This window comes from Pelmatolapia mariae, linkage group LG7 (assembly GCF_036321145.2).
Source record: "Pelmatolapia mariae isolate MD_Pm_ZW linkage group LG7, Pm_UMD_F_2, whole genome shotgun sequence".
Lineage (NCBI taxonomy): Eukaryota > Metazoa > Chordata > Actinopteri > Cichliformes > Cichlidae > Pelmatolapia > Pelmatolapia mariae.
The window spans coordinates 26614993-26640969 of NC_086233.1; the positions used below are offsets into that span (position 1 = coordinate 26614993).

Sequence of the window (25977 nt, forward strand, 5' to 3'; positions counted from 1 at the left end):
GCACAACTCTAATTCCTCTGAATCAAATTTAATCTAAAGTTAACCTTATTCATAATCATAGATTACCTAAAGCTTTCAGCATGACAACTAAAGGGGAAGAATTCACTTCTTTCTGAAATTGTAGTTGCTGAAACGCATAATGCTGCAAGTCTTGTTTGTCTGAAAATGTGGAACATAAAAAATCTTTAATCTGTTTAAACATTCTTTAACGAATCAGAGGGACATGATATGGTCAGTGATAAGACAGATCTCACAGCTGATAGCAACAGGGAAACTAAGTACCCTGACATAATGGGCTCCATTGTAGCCGGTGTGTGTGTGTGAGTGTGCTTGTCCTCTGACCCCAACCGGGATAATTAAGGACACATTTTACTCAGATACTCAGGGGCCTGTGTAATATGTGTGTTCTCTGTGTGTGTGTGTGTGTGTGTGTGTGTGTGTGTGTGTGTGTGTGTGTGTGTGTGTGTGTGTGTGTGTGTGTGTGTGTGTGGACCATCGTGTGCCACATCCCATTCCTTGTACACAACGACCTAACCTGCCCTCCATATGTCTAAGACCAATGCTTCTGGGCTGATTGGCCATATCACTTTCACTCACCAGCTCACATGCAGACACACACATGCACAGCGAACACACAAATAAGCACACACCCATACATACAAAAATACACACAGAGGCACACACCTTCAGAGACCAAGCCCTTGTAAAGGCACCTCCTTAGGGGAAAGCTCTGAAATGTACTCCTTGTTAGGCGCTGGGAGTGGGTTTTGTGTGTGTGTGTGTGTGTGTGTGTGTGTGTGTGTGTGTGTGTGTGTGTGTGTGTGTGTGTGTGTGTGTGAGAGAGAGAGAGAGAGAGAGAGCGTGTTCATCTGCTTTTCCTCATCTGTTTCCTGCAGCAGACCAATAGTCTGTGAAAGCCTCACTCTTTCTGCTCAAAGCTCACTGCTGTTCTACTCAAAAATGACCCCCCAAAAGTTTACACAGTAACATTACTTAAAAGCACAAAAACACAAAACAAAACAACAAAATGGGATTAAGAAATAAATACAATTTGGTCCACTCTTCTTATACAGCTCTGTAACTGTATGAAATTAACTGAAACTTTATGACATGCCAAATTCAGAATGTAATGGCACCACTTTTCAATAAGACTCCCCTTATTGATGGCTAATAAATTGTTTATAGATGTGTTATTAATTATTTGTAAACGCTTTATGCAAAAATAAGCTGATTGTTGGACATTACATTAGCAAACTGTCCAAAATATAATCAATAGATCAATCAGTGATTTACAACAAAGACAAATTCAAAGGATTGAGAAAATGAATAAATCAATTGGTTGTCCATTACAGAATAAAGAAAGTCTGGCTGATGGACTTATACACACATATAATGCACAGTGAACACACACACACACACATAGAAGTATGCTTGATTTCTGTTCTTATCACCCTCCCTGTTTTCATTGGATTCTTTTATTAGATGGGTGATACTTATGAGGTTGCTATGTAGTGTTAAAAGAATTCGAAGTATTATGCTGACATTTCTAAATGACTCAAACACACCACAAGTCTGCTTCTGGTTAACCCTGCATTGATAAAATTATGGTTTATAGAAGATCTCCTTTAAACTAAACTATTTGGACTCAAAGTTGATAAAGACCATCATCTATCAGTCAGTGAATTATTCATTCATAGGGCTGATTAGCAGCACCAGTTTCCATAAATCCAATGCAATAACATCCCAAAAAAATTGTTTTTTTATTTAAAGACAACAGTAAGAGACATGAATTGCCACTTATATGTATAAATGTATATATGTGTGTGTGTTTCTGGACTCTGCCCTTTCAGTTCTGGGAAGACAAGCTAAATTCAGCTTTTCTGGGACTTCTGTTCACCTCTTCCTTAACCTCCTAGGACCTGGTGTCCACATATGTGGACATCACATTTTGAGTTGTCTAGACCAAAATACTAAATTTTGCTCTACAAGGGCCTGATATCCACTTATGAGGACATTATTCTGCCACTGTTTTATCGAAATTTAAAGCGAATGCCCTCATATGTGGATCTCATTTTTCTCAGAAACAAAAATCAGGTAAAAAAAAAAAAATCACGTAATTCTTTGTTTTTACATTCATCAGGTCCCAATCAGCCCAAATAGCAAAGAGAAATTAAAAATGCATGCCATGAAAGAGTTCAGGTCTTAGGAGGTTGAGATGTCTTTGCTTTCTCTACCTGAGTTTGCTAAGCTGCTCTGACTAAGAAGTCTCTAATCTCCTTTGTAGGAGTGCTCTTCAAACAAAACTGAAATTGAAGTCATTATATTAAATGGATAGAAGTAATTATTATTACCCTGCCACCAAGGGAGCAAGCCAACAACCACACTGGAACATCCAGCCACGCACCCCAGAGCAAACAAGCACCCACATCCCAAAGACGGGCAGAAGCATCCAGCCAGGAGCAGGACCATGTCCCACAGGGGTCAAGGCTTAGTGAGCCCCAGGCCCAGCCATGCACACACACACACACACACACACACACACACACACACACACACACACACACACACATACAGAGCATTCACTCATTCAGTCATTTTGAAGGTATTTAAGTAAATTTGTGTCCAGAAGTTTTGGTCTGGACTGATGGAAAGATCTCATTACCATTTTACAAATACACATACACATAGAAGTATCCATGGGGAGGAACTCGTGGATTTGGGATATTATACGTATATAACGGCATTTACTGTATCTAATAGCACACTAGTAAACCAACAACCCACACTGCATATTATAAAGCTGATACTCTAAACACTGATCACAGAGTTCACTGTTCATTTTTTTCTGTGTATATTTTGTATAAATTAGAGAACACCAACCTGCTCCAAAAGCAAAAAAGAAGCTCTTGTCTGGGTGTTCCTCAAGCAGTGCCTTGACCCTCTTGCCCATCCTTTCATTTCTCTTGTAGATGAGTTCCTGTCGGAAGTAGCTGTCTATTTCCTGGGCAGTGGCCTGCTCATTGGGTGGCAGTGTCACATTATTGAAGTTAGGGACCTATAGTTCCCGAGGTAGTTGGCCATGAAAGTAAAACACAGAAGACATGATTTTTTTTATTTAGAAGTTATTTGCAAACCTTTGACTAAGGTTAAATCAATAAAAAATCTGAAATTCTTAAGACATATCATTCAAGGGTTTTTACTTATTTATTTTCTTTACATGACTGATGGTACAATTGACTTAAAAGCCTTTGGACTGACAAAGATCTCATGAGATTGGCAGGAGAAACATATAGCAATGGTGGCAGAGAAAGAACAGAAGTAGCTAAGTATGGAGAAAGTGCATGTGTGCGTTTGTGTGCGCTGGGGGTGTGTGGGGTGGGGGAAGAAGAAGGTGAGGTGGGTCAGTAGGTTAGGGGTGAAAGTAAAAGGTTAAGGGTTGTGCCAGTTGGACAAACCTAAGATCAAGGGGTCAAAATGAATCTAAGCTTATTAGACAGACTGAAAGTTACAGATAAGATAAGATAAGATAAGATAAGATAAGATAAGATAAGATAAGATAAGATAAGATAAGATAAGCTTGTGGATGATCTGACCTGTGATGTGTCATGATTGAAGATAATGGAGTTGAGATCTCCACAGTTGTAGTGCCTGATGAGGTCTTCAGTGGTATATGGGACCTGTAGGCTTCCTGCCCTTAAAGACTCCTGTTGTAATAAAGTCTGGTTCAGGGCAAAGATCACCTAAAATAAGACAGGGATAACCAATTAATGAAAGATTTATTTCTACCTCGCTCTAAGACCCAGAGGTTTTTCTGGGCTCAAAAATATGAAGATCAAGCAAATTAATGTCAATTATATGTGTAAACAACTTCTAACAATCAAACAAGCAGCGAGTCAGCAACCTCACACATACATGTGACCATTGGTATGTTCTGGTGTAATTACTGGATACCAGCAATAAACAGTGCCCTCTCAACTACAAGCCAAATCAATATCTTTGAACAGTTATTGGCTGTGCAGTGTGCCACTGCTAAAACTGCCATGCAGCTGAAGAATGTTATTGTTGGGAACCATTTACTGATGACAGTTGTATTCAGGAGGCTTCATTCTGTGACTCTGAGGTTTTATTTCAAGGCCTGCCAAACAAAGAGACAATCAAATTGAGAGTTAAAGATATTCCCAGATCAGCTGTTGAGCAATGCAACACAAAAAACAAAAACAACAAAGAAAGAGGATCAAGAGAAATGACAGCACATGTGGCTGTCAATTATCCGTAAGAGAGAGGGGCTCTGCTGCTAAAAAAAAACAAATGTCTGACAAAAGGTGAGAGGATAGCTCACCTAGAGCGGAAAATCTTGAGAAGCAAGGAATCCACATAAGGAAGATTTTTGCTGTGATGATATGTAGTGGTAACTGCCACAGTGGGGAAATGGAGAGGAACTATCAATTTCAGCATAGTGCAGCATGCCTAGCCTTTTGGAGTCCAGCCTGGTTTAGAGTTAAAATGATCCATTATCTGAAAACTATTTTATGTACACTCTTTATAGGATTCCATTTAAAAGTTGTTGAGCTATACTAGTCTGACCGACAGACACTGTCAGCAAACAGCAAACATGTTAAATTTTAGGCAAGACTGGGCATAAAATTCTGATTTACGTGTCCTATTGAATTAACCACTTTAAAAGGGACACTTTTTTCTGCCTGGACCCCTTTCAGCTTTGCAGCACAGATTCAGCTTTTGTGTGAGCATGAAATCAGCCAGTGTTTGGTTAGAGAGCCCTGGTGAGATGAAAGACATATGCACACATGCACATGCAAATATAGATATACACAATTACACATCAGCGCACGCACATGCTCAGAAAGCTGTACAGTCTACACATCAGACTTGAGACAGGGGTTCGTACAGAAAGCACCGCCAGTCACCTCAGTGCATGGTCTCCCTCTGATCTCTCACCGCACACACACAGACGCATGCACACAAACGCACACCTTTCACCCTGGAAGCCATTGATCTCAATCCCAGTGACAGAAGAAAGTTTTGTATAGTTTATTTGCTTCTCAAAAGGAACAATGAGTCAAAGTGAATACGTTTTTGGTTAGCAGCGGAACTATGTAAATTTGTCCACAGTATGTCAGCATGTTTTTGCAATTCACCAGTTTGTGTGTGAAGCCTCAGCTCTTGAATTCTGTAACGATATGCGTATCTGTATGCAAGGCGGACCCGAGCGGCTATTTTTTTGTTATGTTTTTGCTTTTTATGTTCTGCTTTCTAAGGTGCTCCGATGACACTTTTCCCCCTCGGCTTCCCCTTTGTGGGAGCCTCCTTATAGCTGAAGAGAGCAGGAGAGGAGAGCAGCGTGGAGCAGATGCCTTCTTGTCAGGGGGACAAAGAACCCCTCCGTCACCCTCTCTTCTCCTCTCCTCTGTGCTCCCTCCAGCTTTCATCGGCCGCGCATCAAAGTGGAGCTCTGCATATGAAAAGGACCCCCGTCTTTATGCCACGCAAATTAGCCTATCGCCGCCCCTCCCCGACTCATTTCACAAAAACACCCTCACATCTGTGCCATCTCCGTGAAGGAAGGCCCTCATCTGCAGGGTCTCCCCTTTTTCACTGCTCTCCCTTCTCCTCTTTCTGTGCTCGCCATGCCTTTCAGCCCCTTAAATTATGGTAGTGAAGGGAAAGGAGGAGGGAGCGGAGGTGTGGGTGAGGGGGAGGATCAGTCATATATAGGCAGCTTAAAGTACAGAAAAAAAAAAGCGGGGAAGGAATAAGACAGACAGAAAGAAAACACTAACAGGAAAGTGAGGAAACAGAAAAAAAGCAGTAAAGTGGAGGACTGAAAGAAAGAAAACCTTAACAAATCATTCCTTTCTTTCTGCTGTAATCGTCCTCTTCTACTACTCCATTGCGGGTCAGCGGGTGCTTTTTCCCCACTCGGCTCCTTTCATCAGATCCCCCTGTTTCTTCTGCTGTCCCCTAACCCGCCCCCCTCCTGCACACACAGACAGACACACAGACACACCCCTTGCTGATATCAAAGCAAGCGGAGCCAATGAAAGTCAATAATTGTCCTTTGTCATGGAAATCTCCCCTCTTGTGGAGATGGAGTGGGGTGGGTGTGTGCATCTAGAGCAAACATCATCACGGTCAGATTCCCACATGTGGAGATTTGGAGTGTTCAGCGGTCCAGTTAAAAAAGCTCTTGCTGCTCTTGCTCTGGAGTTTGGAGTCTTAGTTTAAGGTTTTGAGTTTTGCAGAGTATTGTTAAGGTGTTGCATCTCCTCAACTATTTAGTAAAAATTGTCATTTGGTTGCGAGCCGAGTGGAAAGATGCTTTAAATCATGTGAAGGAACATGTACCAGAGCCAAATGTTGATTTTCTCTAAAGCAAAGGTGTCAAACATAAGGCCCGGGGGTCAAAATCAAGCCAGCAAAGATGCCAGTCCATTCCACTGGAAGGCTTTATTAATTTTGAACTTTTCATACGTTTTACAGCTTTTTTCTATTAATAAAGCTCCCTTGTCATTCATTCTACACCAGAGTAGTTAAATAATTAATAAACAATTAAATGAAAAGTTCCTGCTATAGATATATAGCAGGAACTTTCCAAGAGAGATCTGGCCATGATGCCAGGTCTCTCTTCACAAACTAACATTGTCCATTAACGTCACAGATGTGCAGGACTGATAATGTTTGCTCTCTAAAGGCCCCAGTACACCCACCAGGTTGCTGGCTTCACAGCCTCATTCATTTATGCTCTCTGTTATGGCAGCAAAGCAGGTAGCCACTACACTATTTTCCTGATGAGATAACTACATGCGCACTGATACAGGAGAAAAAGAGGTCAAAACAAGAAGCAAAAAACTGCTTTTTCCAGTTTTGTCCACAAAGTATCATCTTTTCAAACTGTTCCAACATCTCCCTTTATATAATCTGTGAATGTTTGAGCATTTCTACTGATATACCATTAAAACAGCAGGGAAAAAAAACAACACTGTCATTTTTTCAAGCAGGTTACAAAACTTGATAAGTGCACGACCAAGAAATGGCGGCTAGTGACAGCAGATTTGACGTCAATTCACTGCATTGAATATAAAATGTCCCTAAGTCCAAAATTAGCATTAGCATTTTATTGTTAGCCAAAGCCACTAGACCCTATTTTAATGATAGCACGTGGCAGCTCTGTAATTAATCAGGTAACATGTGTCCAGAATAACATGTATGACAACTGTTGATAAAGAGTGGGCTGTTGGTCTTTTAATAAGCATCACCAAGTTTGATGCACTACTTTTCATGTGTTCAGCTGCTAGTGAGGGGAGGGGCTGTGAGCCTGTCAGCTTACAGTGGGGCTGTGTAAAGCAGAGTGTCAGCTGGTGGAAGTGAAGAAAGCACTGTTGATGTCAATACTGCTGCAAATGAGTATCTAATGCGATATAATCTGTACTTTTTCTTTATCAATTAGTATTCGAGTATCAGTGTTTTTTTGGTTTGGTGTCAAAAGGTATCGAAACTCTCAGTTCTGGCGACAAACCTATTCAGTACTAATGTGATGACACCATAAATAAGTCAGCACAATTAATTCCATAACACAGGAATAATATAGGAATAGGAATAGTGTCACAGTTTAGAGAAGGACCTCTTTTGTATCCAGGGAACGACAACGGCACAACAGCCAGCAGCATTCAACACTGGTCTGCTTCATGTTACTTTATGTTCAGTATATTTCGGCCTTAATGCTGCCATCATAATCACCATAATCATAACAAGCAAAGATAAGATGACTTTACGTCTTTAATCTCGCCAACAATGTCATCAACACATTTGGTCTGTATATAAATATATAGACTATGTAAACTATACGAGAGATCATGTCATAATATGAATCTGGCGTAATGTGACCAACATGTAAACACAAAGCTATATTCCTTTTATGGTAAAGCCTCCAGCTAATTTATGTTATTCTGATTGTAAGAGCTGGCACTGAGATTTAGAGAGTGTTTGACTAGTTTAATTTTCAGCTCGGCTTTAATGAGACACTAAAGATGAGCATGTGTGCTGGTGCGTGCAAGCGTCTTTGTGGTTTTTTGTGATTTTTCCAAATATTCTGTTTTTGCGTGACTAAGTGAGCAGAAAAAGCATATGGAGTAACACACGTTTTATAAAGTAGGCTATCCACACTGCTGACAAGCCATGTCCTCAGACAGATGCGCACGCACACACACAGAAAGAGAGAGAGTGAGACAGAGAGATCTTCCAGGCAATCTCCCAAGTACAAATGAAGACTCCCAACAGCTCCTCGGTTTCCTACGTACTCTGTGATGCTATCACAGTAATACAAGTCTCCTTTTCTCTTTATCATACACGCACATAAATAGGACAGAAACAGGCACTGAGTATGATTTATACCAGAAACAGTAAGAGAAAGGTTCAGACAAATAATAGAGAAGAAAACATAGAAAAAAGGGGAGAGAAAAAGAAAAGTAGTGAAAAGACTTTCACTACTGATGTTATCAATGAAACCTCAGGATGAGAGTATAGACGAAGACGAATGCAGACAGAAGTAGGCAGAGACGGGGATTCTGAATTACTTATGAGTGATGTTATCAGTGAAATGTTAGTCAGAGCAGTCAGCCCTAAAACAAGACCCATCAGGAGCACAGCAGCACTGCTAGGACTTCACAAAACAGTGATTCGGAGACCTTCTGCTGTCCTCAGGTAGTTAACATTTAAACACCAACGCCCTGTGATTTGATTGTGATGGGGTTCAGGAAGTAACCTCTGTTTTATCTGAGTTTCCAGACAAAACAGGCTGAACTTCTAATACCTAAGATGATTTAAAAAAAATGTGACTGATTTAAAATTGATTGTTTTCTCTTTCATAGTAGTCTCATTGTGTATTTTAAACTGAAAGTCTCAATTTGTCCACTTGCACGTGCTGGAACTTCCAGCACGTGCAAGTTTCAGAGGTTTCAGAGGTTTAAAACCATGAAAAACGAACTTTCACGTTTCAGTGTAACATCTAACAGTCTTGAGAAACAAAAGCGATCAATGAAAATCAACAAAACGTGTTTCTTTTGTATTTTTCTGCTGCTTTCTGGTCAAATAAATATCCAATATTGGGTTTGAGCCATGAAAAGGTGCATGGAAATAAAGAGAAACCCTAAATAAACTAAAAAGGTGGTTTAAACCATAACTACAAGCTGAAAAGTGAAAGAAAACATAACAAGTTTCTTTTTCTATAAGACTGTGGTTAAAAAGTTTTATGATTTTTGTCTTTATGTTTGTAAAGAAATGGCTGTTTAATGGCTATTGCGGCTGCAAAAGTGGAAATAAAGTGTTTTATTCAGCAGACATTCACTGACACTCCCACCGCGCACACATAAATCTTTCACCACAGCGCAACCTTTTCACTTTCTTGCTGAAAACCCACCATTTAAACACAGATACGCACACCTGTCAGTTTGACTTATCCGTATTGTTGCTTCTTTCTTTCAATTCTCTCTCCTCTATTCCCTCCTTCCAACTCCCCTGAGAATATTTTCTCCGACTTGCCTACACATCTCTCCCTCACACATTTATCCTCCCATCGTTTCATACCTCCCTTCCTCTCCTCTTTGATCCCGCATATTCCCTCACTCCCTCTTTTTCCATCCTTCTCTCCTTTGATCCTATAGATCCCCTCTATCAGGTCTTTTTAAGATTTGACCCTTACATTCCTCGGGTCACTAATGACCTCCTCGCTCCGTGTGTATGTTTTCGTGTATGTAAGTGTGTATAACCTGTACAAGATTAGGTCTCATCTTACTGTGTTTATATGTATATATTAGGGGTGCAACAATACTCGTATCGATATTGAACCGTTCGATACAGTGCTTTCGGTTCGGTACGCATATGTATCGAACAATACAAAATTTTTTATTTATTTTATCAACTTTTCTTCTGACGATGCTGTCTGTGTTGAGCGCTCAGTGACTCTGCGTTCGACTACTCCGCCTAGGCTGCACTGTCGAGTGCAGATCCACTGAGCGCAGCGCAAGCTAGCAAGACAGAAGCTAAGCTCGTTGCAACATGGCAACTGCCTCAACGCTACCCGAAACTGAACCTCCCCCACCCTCATTCAGATCTGGCGTTTGGAACTATCTTGGTTTTCATGTGAAGCATGACCCTGATGGTAAGCGCGTCATGGACAAAAGTAAAACAGTATGTCGGATGTGCCACGCAATGCTCAATTGGTGGGAACTAGTGCATTAGCGCAGTTAGCTTGTTAACGTGTTGACGCCGTCCAGCCCCACCGGTAACTCGTTAACGGAGATTTGCCGCGTTATGGCGTTAATATCATTTTAACGAGATTAACACTGACAGCACTAGTGGGAACACAACGAATATGACTGCACATTTACACCGACATCATCCTAGTGCAAAGACAAGTGGAAGCAGACAAAAACAACAAGCACGCATGCTACAAACTTTACCTGAGTCATTTAGACAGCCGTTAGCACATGATTCTCCTTATGGGGACCTGATATGTTTAATATGCTGCTGAGAATATAGCCCAGAAAAAGCGTATAGTATAGCTTTTATTTTGGAAAGAGCCATTTCTCTGTAATATACTCTCTTTTCCCAAAGATGAGTGATTTCTCGATCAGATAGATTTATTTTTTTATTACTTTGTTGTTTCAGCAACATTAAATTTAAAAACTGTACTTTTGGGTTAAAATATATATTTATAATTTTAATAAATGACAAATTAAAAAGGCATGAACATTTTTTTGTATCGAAAAAATATCGAACCGTGACACCAAAGTATCGAACTGAACCGAACCGTGAATTTTGTGTATCGTTGCACCCCTAATATATATATATATATATATATATATATGTATGTCTCTGTGCCTATATGTGTGTGTGTGTGCTTAAATGCTTCATCATCATGGATTACTGCCCGCTCTGCAGAACTCAGAGCAGACCTTTGAAGAAAGATTTATTAATTTTCCAATACAACAAAAGAAGGAAATTATTGGGCAAGGATTTCCTGTAAAGGAAAGAAAGAGGAGAAAGTAAAAAAGAGCAAAAGAATCATTGAAGTCCCCAGGCCTATAACTTTGAAAATAATAATGACCAAAAACGTATTCTCTCTCTTTAGGGAAAAAAAGTGTCCTCATATACCATTTATATTTCCTAATCCTTATGATCCTTGTGAGTTAATGCTGACATGAACAACTCCAGGTTAAGCCCACAGTTGCATTTTAAATCACTAAAATACTAAAATCATCAGTAAGCAATTTTTACTTCACAAGTGGGTTTATAAAAGCCAAGTCATCTAAGATGAGTAAGGTTTTTACTAATAGCTGTTATCAGTAAAGTAACATCTGTTTGTTTTGTCTGCTTTTTTAAAATGTTTTCAATGAATAAGTTAATGTGCATGTTTTGTTTCCTCATAGATCTCTTGGGAGGCTAAAGTTTAAACTTAGAGTGTGTCGATACAATTTCTTATTGATTAATTATTTGGAGTAGAGTTATGCCTCCAGACTTCAGCACATAAAAAAATGAGCACATGTTCCATGTACATCACACTGACTACAGAGAAACCAGTGGCCAGCACTCAGACCACATTCATATGAAACCGTGACTGCACTTCTCCTTCTCTTCCTCTCTGTGCGTTCTCTCTCTTTCTCTATTTATCTCTGTCCAAAACCTATCTCTCGCCCTCCTCGCTTCCCTTCTGTCTCTCTCTCCCTTTCTCTCGCCCTGTAAAAACATTCTTGCGGGGTGCATTTACCTTGGTGCCCGACGCAGCCAAATATTTAGGCTGTCACAGGGAATCAGCCTCAAACCAAATGGCTCGAGGTTTCTGCACGCGCATTGTGTGTGTGTTTTAGTGTGTGTGTGCGTGTGTGTTAGTGTGTGTGTGCGTGTGTGTGTGCGTGTGTGTGTGTGTGTGTGTGTGTGTGTGTGTGTGTGTGTGTGTGTGTGTGCGCGTGCAGATCGTGGGGGTTGCGGTGATTGAAATGTCTACTTCTCAAACCCCCGTGCTTTATCCGGCTATACTGCTTCGCTATACCCTGAACAAGCTGTACAGGAGTCCTAACAACACACCGTTTGCACACAAGGGTCATTCTTAGTCTGTGATCAGCCCCTTGATTTAATGTAATGTCTTCTTATACCTGATTGACTGCCTAAGTGAAAATGGCAAAATGTCAAAGTTCAGTAACTCCAGCTTTTCTAACTTTTTATATAAATTATATTTATAATCAGTTATTTGATTTTAACAGTCAAATATTGGATTCATACCCCCCCCCCCCCCCCCCCCCCCAATTTATTTTCACATCTTATTATCGTTAACATAACAACAGTGGCTTCTCTGTGCAAAGCTAATTTCCTAATTAACATAGATGCATTGTAAACACACACTTTCCCACACACACATGCTGGCACCTGTCAGCACACATTCTGACAGTGACCAAACAGGAGTGTCCACTATTTGCAAAATTTTCCTGTCTCTGTCTTCCTGCCTGTCACTCTTCCTTTCTCTCACATGTACATACAAAACAGGCCCACACAGCAACCAGCGAGCCACTCGGCGAATCGGTCCACCAAGACACAACACAAAGATCTTGAAAACACAGCGAGCCGCAAGGAAAACAGCCATCAATCTCGACGACTGTCTGTTGACTGAAAGAACACTATTAATTCAGGACAGCACGAGTCAAGAACAACACTGCCAAGCTGTTTCATGCCGAGATTCAGACCGAAACAGCTGCGAACACTTACTGCAGACGCACACTGACCATCTGAGAATTCAAATTGTGTGTATGTGTGTTATCACGCAAACAGACAAAGAAAGAAGAGGAAATTAATTCAAGATTTTCCACACTCAAACAGGCAAAAATTAGCCACTGGCCATGTCGGAAATAAATTGTTTTATCTTCTTTCATCTGGGAAAAAGTTGTAATATTTCGGTACAGTAGGTTGTGTCAATAGTAGAGCGTTGTATGCCATTGTAGACAAATGGCCGGCCATCGACAAGCTGGGAATCGCAGCTGGACAAAAAAAACAGCCAAGCAAGGATACAGGCAAGAAAAAGACTTTCCAATATTTCCAATATCTGGAAATATCTCAGTGTCGAGTTTATAAAAAACACCATTTCAGATACATGAAGTGCATTTTAGTCCGTGTGCTCTTTTGCACTCCAACCTCTGTAGAAACAGAAAAATCCCACTCAGTGCACTCATTCCACAAACTTTGCCCCCTTGGTGAGGCTGGCAGCTTTTTCATCCTTAGCCTGTGGCGATAACAATGTATAGATCAAGACTGCTTGATGGTTTCTTGCAAGATCAGAGGAGTATTATTAAAAGCTTATCTATTTACATCTCTGCCAAACCACAATGATTAAAAGAATGGACGTAGTTTGTTATTTTCGAGCTAAAAATTCATTTTAAAAAACAGATCAGTGAAATGTGTTTTTGCATGCTAATGTAAAAGTTTTAAAATTTTAGGAAATATCAAGAAGTAAAAATGGAAAATTTGGGATATTGGCTGGTTTTTGAACACTGCATCACATATAACATTATATTTTGTTTTTATTTGAATACTTGAAAAGAGATTGTTTTTTTCTGTCCTTAATAAACTGACTGAATCTGGAACCAGATGCTGTTCAGATCTATTACTAGATTTTAACGTCTCTTTCTATTATATTCTGCAGAACTACTCTCGTATTTGTAGTAAGGTTATTTTAACCAGCTTTTTGTCTTTATCAGTGTATGTACAGAGTAAACACAGACCAATCGCATGCATTCTAAGTCGTCCCACATCTTGCTACACAGATAATTGAACCTTTATTCAGCACATGTGTGAAAACAGGAAACTGCAAAGAGTCAAGATGCAGAAGTCCAAAGAAATCACGGAAACATATGAAGACAAAAAGAGGCTGAAGGTGAAAAGGTTTACATGGGAAATGTAAATTATGGAAGAAGAAGAAAAGGGAAAACTCAAACTACTCCTTTTTCAAAAATTATATTTTAATTTAATTTAATAGATTAATTTAGTTTTATAACTGATTAATTGTGAAAAATATTAATACACACTGTTGAACTCTTATGACAGCTAGTCGTTGACTGTACAGACACACCTGATCCCGTTAGGCTGCTTCAAACTACACTGCGCTGAATTTAATGCATGTGGAATTTTATCCTATTTCAGACCTTTGTTCTATAAGTGGAACTCTTAAACTGCTTTAGGGGATATTGCTTCTTAGGTTAAAATAACTCGACCCAACTGAATAACTGTCATAAACCATTTCGTACCATTTCCTAAAGGACAGGTTTTGGTGAAATTTTAAAGATTTGTGATCTTCACGATTTGGAGGCTCAAATGTTTCTGAACTTTGTGAAATATGACCAAAACTTTGATCCAACAGCATTGACTAAATTGCTTTGTTAAGATGATTATTTTGTACTTTTTTGAATCCATATATTAATCCCATAAAAAGTTTGGACATTGGATTGAAATACACCAAATTCCTCACTGTACAGGATGATGGGGGCAAATAATGTTAAAAAAACAACAACAACAGATAGCAGGATAAGAAATTGCTCTCCAAGTTCTCCAAGAAATAAAGACACAGCAGGAATTAAAAACCCGCATAGTGCTATTTACCACTGGCCTAGACTCAGAACCAAATCACCGCGGGCAAACTAAACTGAAGAAGCCAGGCACATGCACAAGCACACACGCTTATTTACAGTAATATGCATGTGAACACTTTCAGTCAGCTTGCATCACTTCTCTTATTCTAAACAAAAACAGAGACTGTAATCCCAGTAAACTCAACATCGACCTTTAACGCCATCAGCAGTATAAACGCTACACCTCCCAATCACCTACAGAATAAGTCTATGTAATGGAAAATAGGCCCTTGCATCCAAACCATCTTAGAAATGAATGTGTTTATTGTTCTGTCAGGCTGATCAGTACAGGAGACAAAGGAAGTAAAGGAGATAAACAGAGGGCGAAAATATTTTTGAGACAAACAGCGGGAGGAAAGAGAGAATCGTGTTTCCACGGAAAGAAAAAAAAATAGCGGTTAAAAAAACAGATAGGTAGGCCGAGTGAAAATCAGAGAGTGTGATGGTTGCTGTTGTCCAGAGATCTACCACTTCCCACAGCTTCACAACCACAGACTTATGAACAGTCAACAAAATATGAAAAACATCCAAACATCATAAATGTGCTGGGAGTTCAGTTTTCAGAGAAGTGTCCCTCTGCATCCATTGTGAATGGTACAAATATAAACATCCTGATATGCAAACTGACACCAAAATAGCAACTGTCAAAGCAACACAAATGATGAAATATACTGTAAAAACAGCAAGCGAAGAGGCTTCAACACGTTTTAGATAAGGGGAGGAAACAGTGAAATACGAAACAGCCAATGAAAGATTCACACAGGGTCAAAGAGTGGTTTGCACACAAGTTTAGATGGTGTGGAATCAAAATTTGCATCATGTCTGTAAAGTTTCTTTATTATTGCAGACTCAGAAACAGTTTCAAAGTGTGTGACTTCAGAGAAACTCAAAATAAAAGCAGAAAATGTGAAAAAAATACAGTGTGCTTGTTTTGTTTTTTTTCCCAACAACAAAGATACTGAATTCAAAATTAAAATAAAAAGCAACAAATACTGACCTATGAGCGGTTTGCATCAGAGTGAGTCTGGTAGGTTTTGCTTTCTAAATGACTTTGAAAATAGATAAATAAATATTTCCATTAATTACTTTCCTGTTATTGGACAAGCAGAAGAAAATGGACTGATTGGATGGATGATTTTCTATCACTAAATTTATTGATCAGGCAGTTGATGTCTGATCTAATTTTTAAGATCCACACAGAGACATGCTGTTAGCAAGCTAGAAAAAGTTCTCTTATAAAGAATGGCTGTTAAAACCTTTCTAGGATCATCCTCTTAGCAAAGAACAGTAAAAAAGGGCCAAAGCCAGTAGTCAGTTGCCAGGCCAGGCTTACAGGCCTAACATTAACACTTAGTGACATGGATTAAAAGTTTGTCTCTGTATTTTAGGCTGTATGGTAGTACACTGTATTTGTCTCAGCATCTTCTTCAAGGAAGTCGATGTTTGGGGGCAGAAAAAGTATTGCAAGTAACAGACCGTGAAAATTACAGTTATATCAATGGTATTGAAATACATAGGTTACAAACCTTACCAAACAGTTTTGTTGAAGTCACAAAACCACCTGAAACTCAAACCTCAAAAGCCAAACCTAAAAACCCTTCAACTTCTGAGTAGAAATTCCACAAATGCTGAAACAGTGTGTGTTCACAAAGGCTTAGGTACACCTTAGCACGTTTTTTAAACATTATTTTAGCCTGGTATTTGAATGCAGCAATGTCAATAATGTACAATTTTTGACTATTTTCAAAAAATGATTCAAACACACATAACAGCACGACACAGACAAAAATGCACAGCACACAAAAACCACACACCGCAAAAGCTTATACAACATATCTGTCTTCGTCTACAGATACGAAACAAGTCAAATCACCAGACCATCACATTTGCCGTTGTATTCAGACCAATATGTGTCAGTTATCTAAGCAGCGATTTATCAAAAGGAGTGTTCCGCTGAAAAGATCTTATCTAAATCTACAACTACGGGCTTCCAGAATAGGAAAAACTGCTTTTACCATTTTTTTTTTTTCGCTCACGTAAAGGGAAACTGTGCAGGCCGTGTGACATTCAAACCTCCAATTAGCTCTGTTCTCAGCCAGAAACACGAAAATATCAATTTCCCTTCCAATTGGGTAAGAAAATGAGGCATGGAGAGGTGAGGGAATGTTTAGCAGTTACTTTGACAGTCTAATGCTTTTCTTTTTAGAGTGTGAGCAGCTTAATTCCTATTAGAAAAATCAGCTAAATAGTGTCCTAACCTGACATGTGCAGAGTGTCTGGAGCACTATTTACTGTCAAATGCTTTCACCATAAGGTGTACTGCTTCACAATGAAAGAAGACCAGGTCTGCATGCAAGGCACCTTACAAAAGCCCAAGGAAAGACAGAAATTTTCCTGCCTCTTCTTTGGACAGCTTGACAATGTCTGTGGTGTGCTGCTGCCTGAGGTAAAGGCTATCTGATTACCTTTGCAGGTCATGATTAGCTGTGGAGCATGTGGAGCTCAGTGTCTCTTTGCCAGCTCAAGTCAGATATTCGTGTAAGTGATCACAACTGTCTAATCCACCATGGTTACCATGCCTAATTCTATAAAGAGTTAAATTAGAGTGTTTAATTATGCCCACACAAAGAAGTAAGTGCCAGATCTGAATCATGTGAAGGCTACCCACATGGCAATTTTTGTCAATACAAAGTTATAAAAGGAGGAGAAAATGTGGGCAAGGTTTTGTGGAGCAATTGTAGTCTGACAGTGAACGTTAGATATATGTGGTACACTGATGATAAGCTAAGCAACAGAGTAACTTTTTTGGGACACTCCAGCTCATGCTAACCTTAAAAACCAGCACTATGAAGATGGTCAAAGGCTACCTTAAACAATATGACTGTTTCCTTCATCATACACACATTGTAGCTAATCTTAAATTAATGAATGAATTAGGTTATTACCAGAATTCTCAGCAGAATACAGCAAAAAGATCATTTAAAAAGCATCTTCCTCATTTCGCTGCATTTGAAGCATGTGTAAGGTCCTGGCCTCCACTCCCAACATGACAGCTATTCATCATTTACAAAACGTTTCACTTTTTAGCTAATTTGTAGAAATTGCCACGCAGGAAAAATATCTCAGAAGCATCTAATAGTGGGTCGAGCTGTGTTTTCTGAAACTGAACACAGCCTGGCAAGTGACACGTTAGTAATGGCATGAAATGGTCAAAAAGCAGCTTTGCAATGTATTTAAGAAATCATCACCTAGCTTGGGGGGGGGGGGGGGGGCGGGGGGAATCTAGTGGATGCTCAAGGCAGCTATTCATTACAGACCTGCTGTGAATGAGGTGTGTAACAGCACTGAGACAGTTCAAAACATCTGTGCAGAACTCTCACAAACTGTCCTGTGTGGCACTCACCTGTGAAACTTCACCGAAACCCCAAAAATGTGGACTGGAGCCAGAAGGACACAAGTGCATTTACGGTCATTTATCTGTTTTAAAAGTTTATTCAAACACATTAAGTATTATCAAAGTCATTTACCTACCTACTCCATTTAATGGTCAATAACATCATTGTATTTTACAGACTGAAGCCGAAGCCAAAAAAAAAAACAAATCTTAACTGGAAATACGTGCTACAAATGTTTAATCAACTTTTTTCTAAGTATGAGAAAGCTGACCTCAAAGCAAACATATGAAAAAATAATTATCTGACATTCCTTCAATTAGAAATGATAAATATATTATTTTCCTAATTTTAAAAAATGTACTTTGGAAAAAAACCTTTTGACAAGTTCCAGGTGACACAGAAACTATTAATCCTCTGTGTGGGAGCTTGTGGACAGCTTTGGCCTTGTATCACTCGGCTGAAGTCCAGCCAGGTTTGGCTCACTTCGACAGGCAGTGGAGTAACTGGATTTAATCCAGACCAGCCACAAACCTCAGCAGCACACAGAAAGCATAAGCTTACCAGGCAGAATTTATGAGAAATCATGTCATACGGCGAAAGGTTAATTTAAAAAGCATCTCCATCTCTTTTTTTTCAGCATTCAGTGATGATCCAGCTTGATAATTCTTCCTTGAAAGGTGTTCCACTGTTTTCTCTAGGTCAGAGACCGCGGACACAACGGAAATTATTTCACAATCTTGTTGTTGAAGACAGAGGCCAGGTCTGTAACCACTTGCATTTAGTTGCCATCTTCAAAGCAACTTTGGTGCACCAAGATAGCAATTAAGAAGTGTTAAGATGGGGCCAGTCTGTTAGTAGTCTGCTGTAAGTTTGCGATTGAATGGGTCAGGTTGGCAATGGGGTTTGTTTGTGATGAAACAGCGATTAACTACCAGCAAAAACTGCAAATCTGTTGCACATCTACACACACAGAAATCCACATGAACTACTTGCATTCAGAGGCCACTTAGAACCTCACACATCTGAAACAGAAATCCAGATTTTCCACCACAAATAGTGATGTGATTCAAATTCAAAACATCATAGGTGCTCAGCAACCTTGCTTTTATATAGTAAAATAACCAGAATACAACCAATGAAGACTGACTTAGATCAACTGCAGTGTGTTTGCAATTTTTCTGTGTTCACGAATTGTCATTTTTCCAAACTTGCTAGCAAATCTTTGCCAATCTGTCTGCAGTCACAGTCGGACCGTGACTGTTTGGAGACACGTTACCTAGCACGATCACCTTGGTTGACTAACGTTTGAGGGAGTTACACCCGCAGGCTTGCCTCAGACACTGAGGCACTGATTTTTCCTAGTCGCAAGGCAGTTGCTGTACTTTTACTCTAGTGTGACTGAGCCATTAGCGATATTAAAGCAATTTAGCTATCAAGTAATCCTGACCAATGGCTTCATTAGTCATGGGAAAACAAACAGGATAAAATTTACCAGAGTCAAGACTGAACCATGAGAAGCAACCTTTTATTTTTTTTTTAAACAAATCCTTTATCATGACACTTTTACTTTTACTTTTACTTAGCTTGTATCTCTTTTGCAATACACAGAAATAAATTACACTAAAACAAGCATGTATGGGATTTCTTACTTTTCATCAGTCACATGCTAATTTAATGCTAATTGGTCACGACTTAGTATAAACAATAAGCCCGGGGCCTCAACCACATACAGCCCGCAAAAATGTTAACTTACACTACAATAGAGGGATTGATGGGCACCAAACAAATTGAAATTAGTGTCGTAACGACTCCCGCAGCTCTTACATGTAACCTACATTAGCTTTAATTAGGTGAAGGCCTTAGTATGTGAGGGTTAAGTTCATTTGCAGATGCTGAGCTTTTCTTACTTAAATGAAGGCGGCGGTTCACTGTGAGACAACAAAATCCATGTTTCTCTGTGAGCTGTTTACTTTCAGTAAGGTTTCATAATCAGATGTTGGAACAGTGGATGGAAAACTGCCTATTAAAATAAGCAGTTTCAGAGATATCTTTCTGTTCATCTGAGTTATTTTTACATGTCCCAATTCAGTTATTATACATTAATGCTTGAAAAAGATCAAGTCAGCGATTAATTATTTCTAATGAAGTGTGTTTAACTTGTGTTACCCTGGACCAGGATTAGTGACTTGCATTTGTTTGACATAAGTGGCAGCTATTATGTGTGGTTTTGCATGTTTTCTTTAAGAGCTTATGTTTTCTAAAGCTTTGAGTGTAAGTGTTATGTTTTAATTTGGAGCATCCATGTATGAATGCAGTGTAATGTTGATACTATAGTTCTCTGGAGCCTGCAGAAACTTTCATGACTTAGCGTTAAGTCAGAAAGACAAGCTATTAAATCCCTAACTGAGCAGCAGAAGCTTGTGTTACACAACCAGGAAAAGCCTGAAGGCAGTCTCAAAAAGTCAAACTCCGCTCGGCGGGAGTGTATTACTGTATATGCTTTCAGGAATCTAAGCTCTTTTTCTTGGCACACAGTTGGCACCATCCAGCTGAATCTTATCCACTTTGAAGCAAATATACTCAAAAAACAAAACTATGCAAATGGGTGGACTTACACAGGACAGGAAAATGGAATTTGTAAAGTTTTTGTAGCTCAGTATGGCGCCGGTTTTCTAATGATTCTTTTAAAAAGGTGTGCAGTGATCACACAAAGAATATCCTGACAACAAGAGAAATTAAATAAATTCTCTCTAATATCTCCTCAAATATTTGAGACGTTACACGTGTAAACTTTGAAGCGAAGAAGGGAGTGCTGTAATATGAACATGAATATTTGCAATCACCAAAGCGAATGGCACCACATTCAACTCCTCAACCGTCAGGAGAAAAACAAAATCTCTGGTGTTTTATTCTTTTTTCTTTTTTTTTTTTGCTGTTAAAATGAAAGCAGCCAATACAAACTACATATCAAGAGTCGATACAGAGTGCTGATTTTTGATTTGTATTCTTTTCTGACTTGTTGCCAGGCTTCAGTTTCTATCTGTAAAGCGATTTGGAAGTAACAGTTGCCGCTTCTTTGTCTCTGGTGTCATGTATCCAGACAGATTGACAGATAATGTCTGAGGAAATGCCAGACATCTAATACGGGACTGTTTGGTCAACAGTGGGGAGGAAATCAAGCACCGCCATTTGACATGAAACCGAGGAAAGAAGCTGTAAGGGCATGTTCAAAGTTCAACCATAGAGCTGTATATGCACATAAACATGCACTTACGCATACACACAGATACAAACCATCATTCATATCCAACTCCTGCAAACAAGCACAGAAGTGCACATGTGCATGGAAATATTCACATGCACATGCAAGCAATAATAAACGGATACAAGCAATTATATGAAAAAATATACACTGGACAAACACGCCCCAAGCTGTAATTAAACATGCGCAGTTTACTCCCTGTGATCAAAGTAGAGTGAAGCAAGACAATAAATTATTTTATAAACAATTTAGAGACGAAATGCTCAAGTTAATGCTGGGCATAAGAATACAAATGACTGCAATATGAATGAGATCATGCAGCTGCACTGCAACACCTGGGCAACAGGTTGCATGTAAATAAATGTTTTTCACTAGATCGTGTCCTACTGCGCTCAGTCCATATCTGCTTTGTTGGCTTTTTGAAAATTGCACTGCATGTTTGCCTTTAATATTTCAAACAGTGACGTTTCCTTGGCAAAACTGTTTTAGCAAGTTATTTTAAAAATATCCACGATTCATCATTTCTCCAAAATCACAAATTAATATTCTTTAAGCCAAGACAATTATTTGGCAGAGCATTAAACTTCGACGTCAAGAGTACCTTAATGAGCTTAATAAATTCAAGTGCAGGTTAAAATGTATTGCTGTTCTTTTCCCTTTATTTTGAGCCATAAGAGCACACACAGACATTTTTCTCGTCACATGCTCCCTGCTATGGCTTTTCAGTTGGACAAATGAGCTCTAATCAGATTTGCTCCTGTGTATTACTGTGTAATACTGTCATTATGACACCATATGCTCTCTGTTTCTCAAACGAAAGAATTTTTGTTTTCCCAGCCAAAACCAATACCACTGCCCTGCCCGCAGTTATGATGATTCACTGATGCAGTGACCAACAATTACCTGCAGTGTAGCAATAGTTTTGAATTTTGCATTTTGATAAAGAGTTAAATTATTTTAACTTAATTTATCTAATTTTAAAAAAGTTTTATCTATAGTCTTACCCCACAACATGTTTGAACAAAAACTCATAGGCAGGTCTCGTCCCATCGTAGAAGCTACTAGACAGCCTGGATGGCAGGCTACAGAAAAATAGTTAATTTAAGCTGCCAGCCTTAAGCTAATTCTGGTACAATGCATGGTTCCTTTTCAAATAAAATCATTTTAATTTAATTCAATTAACTAATTAAACATTTGAATCATTAGTGGCCTAGAATATGCTAGTCAGTAAATCCCTGAGAAATACATTTATTTGCTTTCCTGTTGAGAGTTAGTCGAACTGTTGTGAATGCTCTCATATCTGTGCAGTTAATCTGAACCATGGAGAAAGTGTGGCTTCATGCATAAGTGACAAAGTCTTGTGCAGAGCAGCACACTAAAAGCTGACAAATTAACAAAACAATTAACATTTATATTGTTTATTGCTTACAATAGATTTGGTTTTAACAGGCAAGCTCCTCCCATGGTCATCAATACTTCTTTTGTTCATGTAGTTGCTCTTTAGTATTATGTTCCTGTAACAGCACACTTCTGTTACCATATCTCCTTTTGATGATCTTACATAAATATAGAATTGTATTTAAAATTCAAACAGTTTTGTAGAGATTTTTTTTTAAAAAAGGATGTAATGGGTAAATTAGTGCAGTAAGAAGCCTTTTTGAATTTGAGGCCAGAAACAGTTGCAATTCATTTTCACACGTGAACCTCAGATATTCTTGGGTGAATCAGGTTGGGACACTGTCTAAAGTTGCACTTTCTCAAATGTAGCACACTGCTGTCAATGGTCTGAAACGGTTACATTCTCACTACAAGACATACTCTGGTTTTTTTCTTAGGTGAGGGCACAGCCGGGTTAAAGTATGCAGGAGGCAGGACACTTGACACCAACTCGCTCACTGTGAACTCACCTGACAGTGACCTGTGCTATTCTCAAGTGGACTCGATTGAACAGCACAGAAACTTTGTAAGGAGACGGCAGGTTAAAGACGGCCTCATATCCGATCTACATTTGCTTTTCGTGTGCACCTCCACGGGGTGATGGCTCAAAAAGTTCAGGGCTGATGTGCATGTGTGAAAACAGCTTAGATTACAGACATGCAGGAAGATATGATAATTAGGTTAAAATCACTAGTGCTATTGAGCCTTGTCCGTGTTAAATTTCATATCAGGCAGAAGTTGTGTTTGGCTTTCCTTAGTAAAATATCTCTCTAATATCTTATGCTTCTCCTCAGGCAAAAAAGACGAGCCTAAAAAGAGGGAAGAGAGGCGAACTGAAAGTCTAATGAGAACTGAACTGCTCCACCAAAAGAGAAAACGGCTTCATTCTGAGTCTGTGATGTTATAAATGTGGGTTTTGTTCAGATATCATGAGGCCTCACCTTATGAAACCTCGCACATCCAGAGCTCGGTGGCTCCTCAGTTCATGTGAAAAGAAAATACCACAAATGGAGTTTCAAGGTTGTCAAACAGAGGTAACGTCATGATACCTTTAATGGAGATGGAGTCACGCCTTCCTTCCCTAATGGCTCTTCTACTGATCTCAGTCTGCATCTCAGCTCTCCCTGTTCTCCTGGTCATGAATGAACCAAATGGGCTCAAAACATTCTTTCTCTGTTCTCCTAGACGTACACTGAGACCCGCATTCATCACCTCCCCATGCACCATTACACCCAATGATGGAAGCAAAGAAACAACACTTTGATTAGCAGGTCCGCTCCACTGAGGTGTGGAATGTCTTGTGGGTATCCAGCAACAGTGACAGAGAAAGCCAGCCTTCATGCAGCTATTGTTGTCCTCAACAAGCTCACTTAGTGTAATGGGCAAGGCTGAGCTCGCTCTTCAAAAGACTAGGGGCACCACGCAAGAATAAGAGCAGTCATGCTTAGCCAGATTAGAGATGCGACAAAAGAAAGCATAATAAGTTGTGGCATGAAAATAATGACCTAAATGTGTTTAATTTATATTGACAAGCAAAAAAAAGCCGCCTCTTGTCTTTTTTATATAAAAAAGTTGCGGCAGGTACCAATGTTCTAGGGTATCAACAAATTGCCTGCCTTTAAGATCCATGAATCCGGTAATTTTTCTAACTTTCCTAAGCCATCGGTCCAAGAAGCATTCCTGCTGCATGCAGTAGTTCAACATCTAAACTTTCTCAAAATTCATATACTCTAGAGCTCAAATTTCCTTGCTTGATGCAATTACTTTATCTCTTTGTGAATGTCTCAAGTACAAAACCACAGAAACCTTTCAGGGAAAGATATGTTCAAAATGTACAGCATTATCTTTATATGTAAATGACTGCATTATGCCATTTGCATTCCCTTCTGTGAATTTATCTGTTTGGATACATTCACAGAAGGCAGGAAGTTGGCTCATTAGCTGATTATGAAAAGGGTTGAGATTATAAAAACTAAATGACAGTGAGATGATGGTGTAATGCTTTCCTTCTTTTTCTGTCATTTCTTAGAAAAAATACCCAGACTTCAAAACCCTTTAAAAGACGTACTTTGGATGTCAAATTATACATGATTGCAAGACCTATTTGTCTTAAACTTCTTCAAGGTTTTGGTAAAATTCCTGAAGGGCAACCATGATTTTCCAGTGCAAAAGTCAGAAATAAAGACCCAGCCCAGCTAGTGGTGCAGTCATCCAATCAGCTGTGGAAAGGTTTTGTGTTGATTTTTCACAAAAGAAGAGAATGTCTACATCGACTGTGGCTTTGAAAATCAATTTTACTTCAAATGCATATCCATCTGAGTTGTTGGAAGTGAACAGGCCTACATGCTGGTTTGTCCTTAACAAAGGCACGAGGAGAGAACTTTTCACTGTTTCAGTACATTAAATATTTTTATTTTCCATGCCAGAGCCAAATAGCCAGTGAAAACATTACAGAGACTATTACAAACCATAAATGTGCTTCTCTATTTGCAGCCTGATTAAACATCTCTGTCAAGACTGGTGGCTGAGGCGGCAGTATTGTTTCACCAAGCGTGTATCTCACTCATCACACTCTATCTGGACATCTTACAGTTGAGTTGAGCTAAAAGGCTTTAAATGGAATTGCCCTTTTCAACTACAAGGCAAACTGTGAAAAAAGGTATAAAGCAGGCTGCTTTAAGCCAGCGGGGCGAAGGCGTCAGTCGAGCTGCTGGTGATTAGACTGAAACTGAGTGTGGAAATTACGGAGTGCCAAGCTGTGTGTTGTTTTGATAGGATCAGGACAGGGGTTGTTTTCAGGACACTACAATCCATTGTTGAGCCTTCTGGAGGTTTTGTGGACCTAATTAAATGGAAGCTGCGATGATGGAAGGTTTAATCACTTTACAGGTCTGTTGACAAACCCAATTTCAGCCACCCTCAACCTTTCTCTGATATTGATAATGTCTAACAACCATGTCTATACAACGAAATAAGCAAAGTGTCAATGTCTTTCATAACAGGCCAACTTTGATTCGGGAAATGAATTAGGAGATATGCCAACTCCCGTAAATGATTCTGGGCATTTAAACTTCTTTGCAAATGCTGGTGATAACGTCAGGTACATACACCAATTCACCATTGGAGGAATTTGAGCAGTACAAGCAGTGCAAACTTCAGACAACTTGTTGTTACCAAAATGTCCTTCTGTTTTCTT

General features: G+C 39.3%; 1 protein-coding gene across 1 annotated transcript in view; it reads right to left on the reverse strand.

Annotated features, from left to right (window-relative positions):
* Positions 1–25977, reverse strand: part of trabd2a (TraB domain containing 2A) — a 57233-nt gene that overhangs the window by 25256 nt on the left and 6000 nt on the right. The window contains exons 3-4 of the mRNA XM_063480702.1: positions 3594–3740; positions 2881–3055 (exon numbers count right to left, since the gene is read on the reverse strand). Coding sequence (XP_063336772.1) covers positions 2881–3055; positions 3594–3740 — 322 coding nt within the window. The remainder of the gene's footprint in view (positions 1–2880; positions 3056–3593; positions 3741–25977) is intronic.